Here is a 14,526-nt window from a genome sequence, read left to right on the forward strand (position 1 = left end):
TAGGTTTGACCTTGTCCCTTTCTTTCTTGACATCTCCTTGTATGTATCTCATTTTGTTGTTTCTCTTGCAAGGTTTGATCATAAGCTGGAATTCTTCAGGTATAAATAAATAAAGTTTTTAGTGCAGGCCCCTGCAGCTTCTGAACCACCAATCCCAAATTTGCCTAGCCATTCATGGCGACTCCTTTATTACTTGCCAATCTTGTGTGCATGGTGTATGTTGGATTTGCAGTGCTGAGCAACCTGGGGGGCGGAGAAGGCTGGTGGGCAACTGCATGTATCTGCTGTGCGGTGTTTGGTTGGTCACACGCTGGATGGGCAGGCTTGCACTAAAAACCTGATTTGAAGTGTTTATTGGAACAAAACCTTTCTGAGTTGGAAGAGTCCGTGGAAAAGATCAGGTGTTTGTTCCAGGTGTCAAGGAGCCAGTTCACCCAAGGCTGCATGTTGGTAGAGCTGGAGAGGGCTGCTGAGCGGGAGACAGGGTGAGTGGCAAGGGAAAGCTCCTGTTTTCCGAGGTGGCCAAATGCCTTGGACTATTATTATTATTATCATTATTATTATTTGAATTTATATACCGCCCTATACCTGGAGGTCTCAGGGCGGTTCACAGAACAAAAATCTCTTGGCCTTGTTCACATTTAGTTGGATTTTTCTCCAAGTCCATTTTAAACTGGAGGCCCTGCCTTCAGCTGCGTGACTAATTTGGTTTGTGTGTGAGAGAGTTACATACCAATTCCAATTTGGCAAGTTGGGATCTAAGTTTTAATCTTGCTTTGACACCTTCTAAATGTTCCGTATTGGAGGTTGGGTGTACATTTAACTGAGAGCGCCAATTTTTGAAACAAAACTTGGTCTTTTTGATCTTGCATAAATTAGGAATAATTAAATAGGACAGTTATGTGCTCCAGACAGAATATATTACCCCCAATGCCACAGAAAAACCCACACAATTTAGGCAGTGGGATGCCATAAACAGAGAGCACAAGCAGTGCATTGGATCTGGCTGGGTCCCAAACCAAACTGGTTAGATTAGGGTTGACCTGGGATGTGTCTCTTGGTTGAGGCAGCCCTGGGTCACCTGGGGTTGGGTTGAGCCACCCTGATCAAACAGGGGTTGTCAAAAGGGGGAGGGGTGGTGTGGTGGCTTGAAAGGGTGACAGGAAATGTGCAGGAAGCCTGTGTAATCTTCCCCCACCCCCAGGGCCACATGTTTAATTTGATTTTAAAACTGTAATTAAACATTGCAAGGCCTCCAGATCAGATCAGGGCCTGGGTTGGAGCAGGGCTGCTCTGAAGCACTGGATCAGGCCTCAAATTGGATTGGGGGAACAGTGTACAGCCCTAACATAGACCCATTACACCAGTGTCAGCAGCACCCAAGATTTGACACTGGCTGTTAACCAAACAACAACAAGAAGAAATTGAATTTTGGGCAATTGACCATTTTAAAGTTGTACACCTTTCTATTTCAGTTCAAGTGAAGAAAGACAATTTTTGTGTGCACTGTGATTTCTGTGAACCCTGGTTCTGAAGCAGCCTGGTATTTACCAGTAATCCAATGATAGGATTAAATAGAAACATTCATCGGGCCCTTGTCTTCAGTTTAAGAAGCTTCTGCAGAACTGAAACTCATGGAAATAAGTCTCCTGAAATCGTACTCAGTTGCTAACTTGTGCCAGTTGGCTGAAGTCCTGCGCTACAATGGAATTTATGTTTGCAAGGTAGTGTCAGCGGGGATTTGGTGGACCAGATGCAGGCCAGTTGCCATGCAGGGGCTTGCTGTGTAGCAACCTTCCCCATCCTGGTACCCTCCAGAAGTTTGGGATTTCACCTACCATTGGTCATTCTGGCTGGGGCTGATGAGAGGTCAACAGCATCTGGAGGGCAGCAGGTTGGGGAAAGTTGTGGGAAGGAAGTTGCCCAAACCATCCCACCCCATGGGCACTCAGTGAGATCATTATTGCATGATCCCTAGCATTCACTTGGCTGCCTGCATTGGGGGGTCTTAAATCAAGTCTTTCTGAAAACTTACCTCTTTCCTGTGGCATTCTCGGGAATGGTTGGAGACTCCTCTCTGCAGTGTGGTTGGTGGGGACGAGATAGTATCTCCTTTCCCTGCTCCCACCAGACTCTATAAATTTTAAAACTAGCCCAATTGATTCGGGGCCAGATCCAAGTCAGGTGTTCCTTGGGTTGGCCTGATGTGCGGGGTTGATGTGCACAGCTAACAAATGACCTTATCGCCTTTTAAATCTTAAATCTCTCAGAATTTCTGAACAACAGTAAATAGAGTAGTAGCTGTTCTTGTTTTACAGGAGCAACTGAGCCTATCTGTGTCTTGCCAAAGGGCCCACTGAGTTTTTTACAGGTTTTTTACAAGGGGAGATGTACCTTGCCCAATATCACCACCGCAATTCCCTCACCATCTAAATTTCTTGGTACAAGGATGTTGGAGCATTGGATGGAAGTTTGTATCCATGGCAACTCATTGATTTCCTTATTTTTCTGTATAAATCTCCCAGTTGCAGAGTGACAGGCAGGTGAAATTAGAGGAGTGGAAGCAAATTTACCCCAAATGACCATGATGAGCCAGGATGAAAGGAGGAGAAAGGGAAATGTGGGTAGCATCATTGATAAAAAGTTGCTAAAATGGCCAGGATTAAATATTGGCAAATGGGTAACTCCTGAAGCAGAGCTTGAGCATGACCTTCCTTTCTGCAACACAGTGCAGTCTTCAACTAATTCTACCCTGTGGGCTGACTAATCAGGATTAACCTTTCTTCAGTCAAAGATAGCTGTTTAAGCCTTTCTCAGTCTCAAATAGGGAGCACAATCCCCACTGAAATAGAGGGAGAGCTGTGCTTTTTGCATAGCTCATTGATTTCCATGTAGGCTGGGTAGGAGAAGATACCCTCTGGTTTGCATCCTAGATGGCCGCTATTGTCTCTCAAACAGGAACAAAACATCTCCAAAGTATTGCCTACAGTGCCTGCAGTGTCCACATTGACACACAATGCTAAACCAAATAATGGCTTAGAGGAAACTCGGCTCCTTCCCGGTGCTTTGGCTCCTGCCCTGCCCTGAGTTAAGCTGTGTTTTGGCTTAGTGTGGCATCATAGCCCAGGCTTGTAATTTAGTGTGTCCAAACAAGCCACAAGCTGTGAACCATACAACAAATTGTGGTAGCAATTTGCAAGCGAAACCACGAGCCTGGGTTTGTACAGCACGCTAAGCCCAGCCATTGCTTGGCATGGAACAGCTGGAGAAGGAGGAGCATCAAAGTAGTGGCAACCTCTCTAGGAGGTTTGGCTTGGCTTTCCTTGTGATCTGGTCTGGTATGTTAGCAGTGTCTCATCTGGGCAGCAGACAGGCCTAGACTTGCTGAGCTTCAGTCAGATTTGCATCATCTAGCAGGGCCAAATACTATGGAAGTCTTTATAGGAAACTGCTGCAGTCAGAGCAGCCAATATTGGGGCTAGATCAACTCATGTCCTATGTAAAATAATAATAATAAGCATCCTACTCTGTTCACTGTTCTCTGGGCCCTTCTGTCTTTTAAGTATTGAAGAGCTTTCTAAACATGAGAATTCTGACACATGTCCGGAATTTAAAAGGTACCATCAGTGAATGAGCTTATCCCTGCTCTATTTGGCTTGAGCCTAGGTAAAAATTTGGAACTGAGTGTTTTAGGGAGCTCTGTGCAAATTTTATATCTGGCTTGTGAGTGAAAACATTTGGCCCCCAATGCTTTTGCCTCCAGCAGGTGTCTAGTTTCTCCTGCCTGTAAAGTGGGAACTAGGCCTAATTTTAACTGCAGGACAGGATGACAGTCTGTTTCGTCCAATAATGTTTCGGACTCTTGCGAAGTCAGAAGAGCTGTTGGGCAGCTTTCTGGCAACTGTTCATAATTTATTGTTGGGGAGTTCCTGTTCCTGCATCAAGACTGTAGGAAGGTCAGCAGAGGAATACTCTATTTCTTTATAGTCACTGTCTTCCAATACCCGTCAAGAGGCCTTGACCAGTGGCAGGATTATTTCTGTGTTTCAAGCAGAATTGCAGTTAGGGGAATAGTACAGTTTCCTGCACAACTATTTTCTGGGTCACTTCCATCCAAAGCATGGGTCGGCATACTAAGGCCCGTGGGCCGTATCAGGCCCAATTGCCTTCTAAATCCGGCCTGCGGGCGGTCCGGGAATCGCCGCATGGATCGCCAGCTCGCAGATTGCCAGCGTGTGCGTTCTTTCCCCCTCTCTCTCCCTCACACGGTGGCGACGGCTCCTCCTCTCTCCCTCCTCCTGGCTTCTCCCCGCCTGCCTAGAGGAGGAAGGGGGCGGGGCTTTGTCGGTGCCAGCCCCTCTCTAGAGCCCTTTCACACGCCGCTCATCGTCCCTCCGCCACCACCAGCAACCCCTGCTGCTCGCAAGACAGAGGAGCCGCAGTTCGCTGAGCGCCCCTCTCGAGCAACCACCATCTAAAGCAGCCCCTTTCCGGAGCCCTTTCATGCACCGCTCATCCCGCCGCCGCCAGCCTCTGCCGCTCGCAAGACACAGGAGCAGTGGTTGGCTGAGCGCCCTCTCGAGTGGCCATTTAAAGCAGCCCCTCTCCGGAGCCCTTTCATCTGCTGCTCATCGTCCCTCATTCACCCCCCCCCAAATATAGTCTGGCCCCCCCACAAGGTCTGAGGGACAGTGGACCACCCCCCTGCTGAAAAAGTTTGAGGACCCCTGATCCAAAGGGTTCTCCGAATCCACACTGAAAAAGGCTAGAAGATATAGAACCACCACCTGGGAGTTCTTACAGGATTGTGACCTCTGTCCACAGGATTAAGGTGAAACATCATTTGTGCTTTCATTTTCCTTATGATGATGTATAAAAGGGCTGTGCTTTGAGAAAATGGCAAACTCTGAGTGTAAGATTCATCCTGGAACTCTGGATTTCGTTTTAGTTGTACTAAAGTACTGGGGCTTTCTTAGTTCATGTAGATTTAGGCTGGGAGATGTAACAGCAGTAAATGATAGGTGTTAGGTCAAAGGAGAAGGGGTGGTAGCAGAACACATGTTTTCCATATACACCACAGATTTTATCTGTGATACCTCTGAATTTTTATTTTTTTATGGACCGAAGAGCAAATAATGTGAAAGTGGGTTGGATCAGGTGTAGAGAACTGTTGAACTACAACTCCCATCAGTCCAGCCATCATGGTCAATGACCAGGGATGATGGGAATTGTCATTCAACAACATCTGATGGGCCAAAGGTTCCCCATACCTGGGCCAGAATCTAGTCCCTAGAGGAGGGGTGGGGGACCTACAGAGCCCATCATCCCTGGCCATTGGCCTTGCTGGAGTCCAGCCATATCTGGAGGGCCACAGGTTCCCAATACCTGTGCTAGATGGATAAATAGTCTGACCTGAAATAAGGCAGCTCCTTCGTATGTGACCGTGTTGCAAGCACCACTCTCAGTCTTTACAATTGTTTTCTTGGTTTCTTCTAATCCAGTGTTTTCTGGCTGCTTGACTTCACAGCCTTCACGGATTTCCCTTGCACTTGTCTGCGTGCAACATGCAAAGTAGAGTTGCCAACTGATTGGGGGGAAACTGGCCTGGGCTGCTTTTAAGCCTCTTAACCTCTTGACCTGCTTTTAACCTCTTGACCTGCAGAAATATACAGGTGAGGCTATTCAGAGCATGGAAATGAGCTATGTGCCATCCTGCTAATATCAGCACATCATACTGCTATCAATGCCTCTTGAGGGCAGTTACTGGTAGCAAGGTTGGTAAGCTCAGCAGCAAGGCTTCCAAGTGGGAGGAAGATTAAGATGGTGAGCTTTAATTTTAAAGGAGTCTGCCTGAGAGAGAGAAGGCAGAGACTCTTAAAGACTTACATATCTTTAGAAGACAAGCCAATGTTTAGGTTATACGTTAAAAGGCTATATATACAATCTGTGTTTCTGCTAGGCTACGAGAGACAAATTGAACTAGCTTTCTGGGAGAACAGTAATTAAACACAAATGAAAAATACTCTCCTTGCTCAAGCTAACTCCCAGAAAACAGTCTTTAAAGAATGGAAAGAGCTGCTTTAGAAGAGCAATATGATTTCACATGGTTTTGTGGCAAATAGGTTGGTGGCTGGCCTAAGGCAGAAATTCCCAAACGCTTTTCTCCTGAGCAGACTTTTAGTGCGTTTTAAAATAATCCATGTCTCCTGTGAGCCCAAAGTCTCCCCTCACAGAGAAGGCAGCCATTTGTGGCTCCAAGTAATGGGCTGCTCCTGCCCTGATTCCTACCAGTTGGTGTCTTAGCCGGGAGAAGGCAACTGTGCTGTGGCTCCGCATTGGGCGTCCATCACCTCAGCGACTCCTGAAGTGGAGAAAAGCAGCAGGACGAGCAGTTGTCCAAGGAAGTTCCCCCTCTAGTCTGCTTTCAGGTGGTTAAAGGGTGGTGGGTGGGGTGACCCCGTCGCTCTGGGCAAATCTAGCTCATCCATCAGTGTTGACACAGCACAAAAGAGCAGTCCTTTGGGGAGTGTAAGAAATGAATGTTCCCCCAAACAATTTTAATAAAAGAAAAAAGTGCTCCAGGTATCAGAAGTCACCACCCCAAGGAAACATTTTGGATTTTTTCACAACAGTAGCTTTTTGAAGAGCAGCTGGGATAAGCTCCCTTTGGCAAATTGTATCCCCATCTCAAGTTACTTTTGGTTAGGCAAGATATTAGAACCTTGTTTTCTTGAAAAAAAACTTCAAATTTCTTGAAAACTGTTCCACAAAACCCAGTAACTTCTGGCTTTTGGTGTCTGAAAAAGTGTGCATGCACACGAAAGCTTATACCCAGAACAAACTTAGTTGGTCTCTAAGGTGCTACTGGACAATTTTTTAATTTTTTTATATTCTGGCTTTTAGTCTGTTTTAGGTCATAGGCATTGATATCAATCATAATAGGATAATCATAACCCCAAAGGTTAACATTTACCCAAAGGTGAAATGTCATCTGCATTTTTAAAGCTGTATTTAGGCAAAACACAACAACCAGCTAGAATCTGAAGAATAGAAAATAAAGTAAAAGTTAGAACTTGAATAATGGAGGCTGTGCTTCATTCACTGCCTTCTGGCTTACCGCCACCTTGTGCAGGATTCATGGCTCATAAGTACAGCAGGAAAGGCATCAGTGTGTTGCTATCACAGCCACAGGCCTTCTGCTCTCAGGAAAAGAGTCCATTTGTTCCCCGTGAAGGGCACTTGGGTTCAAATCTCTGCCATGAACTTCCTGGATGATTTCTCAGCCACAAAACCCATTCTTAAATATGCAATAGAGAGACAATAATGCTTGCCTACCTCAGAGAGCTGTGACAACTGGGGATGGACGGCTGTGTCAATTTCAGTTCCCTCAGTATCTCATTTTTGCCAGTTTTAAATACAGTTCATATTTCTGCAGCAATTCACTTTGTAAAAAGTTCATGAAAATGTACAGTGGTACCTCGGTTTACGAACTTAAGCCGTTCTGGAAGTCCGTTCTTAAACCAAAACCATTCTTAAACCAAGGCATGCTTTCCCTAATGAGGCCTCCCGCAGCCGGTGCCCTTCCACCGTTCGGATTCTGTTTACCTCGGATTAGTCCGAGGTAAAGTTTGCAAACCAGGACACTACTTCCGGTTTTGTGGAGTTCGTAAACCGAATAGTTTGTAAACAGGGCTGTTCTTAAACCAAGGTACCACTGTACCAGCATTTTAGTAAGTTTCTCCTAATAAATAGATGTTTATGTGCACATTTTGTGAGCAATTTCCCCTAATATACAATGCATTCTTGTAAGTTATTTTCACCATTATATTATTATTTATTAAATTTCTATACTGCCCTTCATCTTAGGATCATATATCTTCATTTTTATGCCCACTTTTTGTAAACATTGGAGAACTGCATCACACAAATTGGATGTGCGAAATTCAAAGGATTCAGTTTGCATATTGATTCAGAAAACTTGAATTTAATAGATTCACCTTTAAATGCAAGCTGAATTGAATTTATTCCCCATCCTTAGTGGCAACGTAATGTAAGCAAATCACCTTCAAAACTCTAAAGTAAATGCACAGGACATAGTATCACTACCTTTGGGATTGGACAAGTTAGAGAAGGTGATACCACCAACAGAACAAGAACAATTACTTGGTGCAGTTGGAGGAAAAGTAAAATAAATACACCATGTCCCTGCAACTATTAAGTTGGAATATTCATTGACTTAATTCCCCTGAGAAAAGGAAAAAAGTTTTTCATTTATTGAAAAAGGAACAATTGGACTTGATTTGTTTGCAGGAAACACATGTGATAAGGCTCCATAGGAAAGTATTGATTAATAAAAGATTGGGCCAGGAGTTTATTTCATCGGACAAAGTTAAAAAGAGAGGAGTTGTAATTTACGCGAAAGAGAGCCTATCACCGAAATTTATTTTTAAAGATGATCAAGGAAGATATGTGGCAATTGAAATTCAAACACAAGGAGAAAAATTTCTGATAGTAGGAGTATATGCTCCAAATGAGGGGAAATCTGAATTTTTTAAGAAGTTGCATGAGACACTGCTGGACTATATGGATTACAACATTATCATGATGGGAGATATGAATGGAGTGGTATCCACAAACATGGACAAGTCGCAGAGACAGGTAGTTACCAAAGATGGCAGACTACCAAAAACCTTTTTTGAGATGACTGACAATATGGACTTGATTGACATTTGGAGAATAAAGAACCCCCTGGCTAGGGAGGGAACCTTCTTCTCTGAAGCCAAAATGACATGGACAAGAATTGACCAAATCTGGATTACTAGAGGACTGGCACCTAAGACTCGAAAAGTGGAAATTTGCCCTAAAACCTGCTCTGACCATAATGCTGTGAAAATGGAGATGAAATTAACACCTATCGGCTCCTTCAGATGGAGGATGAATGACACCCTGTTTAGAGATCAAGAAGTTACTAAGAAGGCCCAAAAAACCTTGAGAGACTACTTTGAGATAAATATGAACACTACTATCAAAAAAAGAGTAATCTGGGAAGCAAGCAAAGCAGTTATGAGAGGGTTTCTAATTCAACAGAATGCAATAAAGAAGAGAACTCAAAATGAGAAAAAAGACAAAATTTTGGAAAAAATAAAAGAGGGGGAGAAGAAACTGAGAGCGAAACCAAAATCACAAGAGATTCTGAGAGAAATAAAGTTATACCAAGTTCAATATATGAAGATGATGAATCAGGAAATAGAATGGAAGATTAAACAGATGAAACAAAGGACATTTGAATCGGCTAATAAATGTGGAAAACTGCTAGCTTGGCAAATGAAAAAAAGACAAAAACTTAACACCATTACCAACTTGGAAGTGGAAGGAAAGAACATCCAGAATCCAGTGGAAATTAGAAAATGCTTCCAGAGGTACTTTAAACAGTTATACACACAAGGGCCACAGAAAGAGTGTGATTTAGACAAATTTTAAAAAACAAATGGACTTCAAAAAATCTCCCAAGAAAATAAGTTAATGTTGAACTATAAAATAACAGAACAGGAGGTGGAAGGTGCCATCCAGAACATGCAGTTGGGCAAATCTCCAGGGCCAGATGGTTTAACCTCCAAATACTATAGATCTTTGAAGGACTGGATAATTCAACCACTAAAGGAGGTTTGTAATGAAATCTTGGAGGGGAAAAAAGCGCCAGAGTCGTGGAAAGAAGCTTATATTACACTAATACCGAAAAATGAGACTGAAAAGACGCAACTTAAGAACTACCGCCCCATATCCCTGCTCAATGTGGATTATAAAATTTTTGCAGACATTTTGGCTAAAAGGTTAAAAAAAGTATTAGTGGAGGAGATACATAAAGACCAAGCCGGCTTTCTCCCGGGTAGACACTTGTCTGACAATACGAGGAATATAATCAACATTTTGGAGATGCTACAAGTGAATATTAATACCAAAGCTGTTTTAATTTTTGTAGATGCGGAGAAAGCCTTTGATAATATTTCTTGGAGTTTCATGAAGAAAAATCTTCAGGGGATGGGGGTTGGTCAAGGGTTTGAAAATGGTATAAGTGCTATATATTCAGAACAAAAAGCTAAGCTAATAGTTAATAATGTGGTAACAGAGGAATTTAAGATAGAGAAAGGGACACGGCAAGGCTGCCCAATTTCCCCATTGCTCTTCATTTTGGTCCTGGAGGTTTTGCTAAATATGATCAGAAGGGACCGTTTGATTAAAGGTATACAGGTCGGAGCCAAACAGTACAAACTGAAAGCTTTTGCAGATGATTTAGTATTGACGTTACAGGAGCCAGAATCTAGTACTAAAAGAGTTTTAGAATTGATTCAGGAATTTGGTCATGTGGCAGGATTTAAGTTGAACAAGTTAAAAACTGGCAATTCCCCGTTTAGTACTGATCGGGGGCAACCAGATTCGTTTTCTTGCGGTGAAGCAGTGGAAACATCCGCTGCACAGCGCACGCCGAGGCCGAGTGTTTGCGAAAGGCGGAGTCTGGATCTGCGTGCCATTGTGAGAGATGTCCTGACCATTGTGTGCCTTAAAAACGGGTCCTCTGTTTACAACACGGCCAAACAGGCACCCCAGCATCGATCCGTCCTGTTCACACGCACACGAAGATATTGGCGTCGACTTCCGGTGAGGCAGCATGGCGGCTGCAACAGCAGAAAAGAGCTCCTGAAGCCAGCCAGAGTAAAAGGCTCTGTCTGGCCAACTCCCGGGCTCCCAGGACTGCTGCCGCCAGCACCGCCAGCAGAGAGGAATCGGGGGTGCCCGGGGAGCCTATCAAAGGAGCCAAAACACCCCCCCACGACCTTGATTGAGCCGGAAAGGCACCCGACCACCCCCCCCAACAGCCGAGAGGAGCTCCAAAACCAGGAGGACAGTGGAGCTAACGCAAAGAGGGAGAAAGAAAGGGGGAGAGAGGAAGAAAAAGAAAGAAAGAAAAAGGAGCCCCAAATTTACCGCTGCTGCCCCCATCTCTGCTGACAGGAAAGCAGAGGAGAGGTAGGTAAGCACGGGAAGGCAAAAGAGGCTCCGGAAAAAACACGTGGCTGAGCCCCACCGGGAGCTCCAGCAGCAAGGAAAACACAGAGAAGCCGCATAACAAAGGGGATTTCCCCCCCTTTGTTTCTTTTCTTCTTTTTTTTAACCCCCCTTTTTTAACCCCTTCCTCCCCTCCCTCCCCCCTTTAATATATATATATATCTTTTTTATCCCTCCCCCCCATATACCTACTTTTATCACTTTTCTTTTTAAAAGAGGGGCCACTGCTGCTGCAGCCACCCTTTATTTGAATCTTTATTTTTATTTCTATCTTTTCTACACACTATTTAAAGACACACTTTTCCACACACACACTCTGAATTTAAACCTCATTTTATTTCCACCTCAAACTCCCCTCTTAAGAATTAAAATGGCAGTACCCAGAAAACAGCCCTGAACCATCACAGGCCATTTCCTGGGACTGCCACTTCGCCCCAGACTTTCCACTCTCTTTTACCTATCCTCTTTTACCTATACTTTACTCATTTTTTAAAAAAAATAAAATAAAAAGCTCTATCTATCTATCTATCTATCTAAAGACAACCCCCCCTTTTTTTAACCTTTAATTCTCATTTTTATCTTTTACCCGTACATTTTTAATTACTTTTTTACAAACAAAAAATAATAACAATAATTAGGGGGAAATATTATTATTATTATTTTTTTTAAAAAAACCCAAAACCATACAATTATTATTTTTTCTCCCCTCTTTCTCTTTTTAAAGCCCTTTCTTTTCTATTTGTTGGCTTGTTCTTGAGGGGGGAATCTTTCGCCCCCAGCTACGACCACCACTCTCTTTTAAAACAAAAATTTCCTCCATATCACTGCTATTGCTATTGATACTCTCCCCCTCAACTCCCCCCCTTTTTATTTTTCTCTCCCTTTTTTCTCTCCCCTCTCTCTCTTCACCCCTCCTCATTTTTTCCTTTTATCCCATCTTTCATTTTCCATCCCCAATTTTGTTCTCTATCCCTTTAATTTTTTTAATCAACCCCCCCTTTTTAGCCTGTTCATCAGTTTGTTTTTGAGAGGGGAGCCCTTTCCCCCCCACCCCCTCTTTTAAAATAAGACTTTCCCCCATACCATTGCAGCAGCTCACCCTCCCTCCCTCCCCTCTCCCCCTCTCTTTTCTTCTCCTTCCTTTTCCCACCCTTCCCCCTCCTCCTCTCCTTTTCTCTCCCTCCTCCCTCTCTCCATCCCCCCCTTCCCCTAAAGGAAACACATACACACATTCATATCACCCTATCATAATTTGCCCCCCTCATACTATAGCTAAAACTACTGCTGCATTCTAATACCGCTGATATTACTGTACTATCTCTCCTCGCTCTTTCAACTCTCTTTTTGTCCCTCTCTCTCTCTTCTCTTTTACTCCAATCTCCCCTCTCCCCCCGCCTCCCCCCTTCTTCTTTCTTTCTTCTTCTTCTTCCCTTTTTTCTCCCTCCACCCTTTACATATAGCCTATTTGTCTGTCTCTGTTTCTGAGCGCACTCCCAACCCCAACTTCCACCTTAACTGGACCCAATACCCCTTTTGGGCATATACAACCCCCTCCTAAACACATATTTCCCCTGGCCCCACCCCTCTAATCTCTTGCATCTCTACCTGCTAACCCCCTCCCTTTATATGAACTGTCTGTCCGTTAGTCTACCCATCTCTGCTTACCTGCCCCCCCCCACCTCGGCGGCACCGCTGAGGCATCCACAAAAGCCCTAGAGAAGTTCTTAAAACACAGGCTAGAAGTGACACAAATGACCACCTAATCCAAACGCTCTGTAAAAGCCACCAGCCAACAAAGCCTGATCAGCTCAGCAACCCAACAATACCCAGGAATCACCACTGCCACAACTCCTAACCACCACACGCCCTACCCCAAGAGGACGCCAAGCCAACCTCAAACCAAAACCATCAGGGAGACCGAGATGACACCAACCAGGGAGATGGCAAACAATGCTAAGATGGTAACTCCCCTTCAAGATGATGACCACCCAATAACGAAACGAGATCTGAGGGAAATGGAAGCAAGATTAGAAGCACGATTAGAAGAAACACTGAAGGCCACAATGGCTCCCATGCAGGTACTAATCAACAATCTAACCTCCAAAGTGGAAGCTCTAGAGAACAAGAACCAAATGCAAGAAAGAATAATAGAGCAATACCGGGAGGAGAACACACGTGTGAACAAGAAACTGGACGAACTGGTAAACCAAATGGAAGCAGAACACAGAGAGATGAAAATTAAGCAAGCCGACCTTGAAGACCGCAATAGACGTTGTAACATCCGCTTCCGCAACTTTCCTGAAAAAACAGAGGAGAAAAGCCCAGCAGACCTAATTATACGCTGGCTGAAAAACACAATCCCAAGCCTGAAACTTGAGGCAGATGACTTGGAGAGGGCTCACAGAGCCCTAAAACCTATGCCAAAACCCAGCGCCCCCCCAAGAGACATCATTGTATGCTTCACACGCTACAAAAAGAAGGAAGAGGTGTGGAACCACCTCAAAAACTCAACCAACCTTCGATATGGAGAAACCCCCATTCTGGCCTTACAGGACCTATCTCAGGATACCCTAAACCGGAGGAAAAGCCTGCGCCCATGCACCCAGCGTCTCCAACAAGCAGGGATCAAATACCGATGGGGCTTCCCCTTCCGCCTCATTGTAACAACCAATACAACACAACACATGGCTACCAACATACCTGAGGCCCTGCAAATACTAAAGAACCTTGAACTCGACCTCCCACCGGAATGGCAACCGACAAACCCACCAAGTGACAGCCCCAACCACGAGGAAACAACAGCAAACAACTGGACAACGGTACAGAAGAAAAAGAAACTACAGAAGCGGCACAACAACGCAAACCAATACAGGCAAGCATCATGCTCAGAACCGTCCCGCCGGCCATACGACACAAGAAACCAGACCAAGATTAACCAAACCAATTCATCGCAGATGGACAACCCTACAGCAACAACAACAACAACAACCCCAGCTGAATGAAGCAACCAGGAAAAAACCACAAACTGAAGGACTGGTGATTCCCCCCCCTTTCCCCTCCCCCCCCCAAAAACATAGATTTAGTTAACACCATCAACATCCCCCCCAGCCCCGCACCCCCACAGGAATCCCCAACCCAACACCAGTCCAGACGACCTCAACCACATTCCCCATCACCCACACCTTCAACACCCCCATACTCCATACTAGGGAAAAACAACTCCTCCAACCTTAATAACACAACCCACAATCAGGCTAAAATCTGATACCCAACCAGCGCTATGGTGGCACCAGAGCGTACCAGCACCCACATCCCCACCCCAACACACCAACAATGTTGCTCATAACATTGGCAACATTGCTTATGAACCTTATACCTGACAGCGACGTTACAAAGTCACTTCACACTGTCTCACTGATCATCCCCTATCGCAAACAACAGGGGGGATGGCCTGTCCTTGAA

At 44.6% G+C, this 14,526-nt stretch overlaps 1 protein-coding gene across 1 annotated transcript; it reads left to right on the top strand.

Moving 5' to 3' along the window:
* Window positions 1-10,797: 10,797 nt before the first annotated feature.
* Window positions 10,798-14,066, top strand: LOC308472054 (uncharacterized protein; the record flags this gene model as incomplete). The annotated part of the gene is made up of 2 exons (XM_080996514.1): window positions 10,798-11,025; window positions 12,711-14,066. The coding sequence occupies exon 2, from the start codon at window positions 12,987-12,989 to the stop codon at window positions 14,064-14,066; it is 1,080 nt and encodes a 359-aa protein (XP_080852640.1). The 5' UTR covers window positions 10,798-11,025; window positions 12,711-12,986.
* Window positions 14,067-14,526: the final 460 nt, after the last annotated feature.

This window comes from Podarcis pityusensis (assembly GCF_964106645.2).
Source record: "Podarcis pityusensis genome assembly, chromosome: 2".
NCBI lineage: Eukaryota > Metazoa > Chordata > Lepidosauria > Squamata > Lacertidae > Podarcis > Podarcis pityusensis.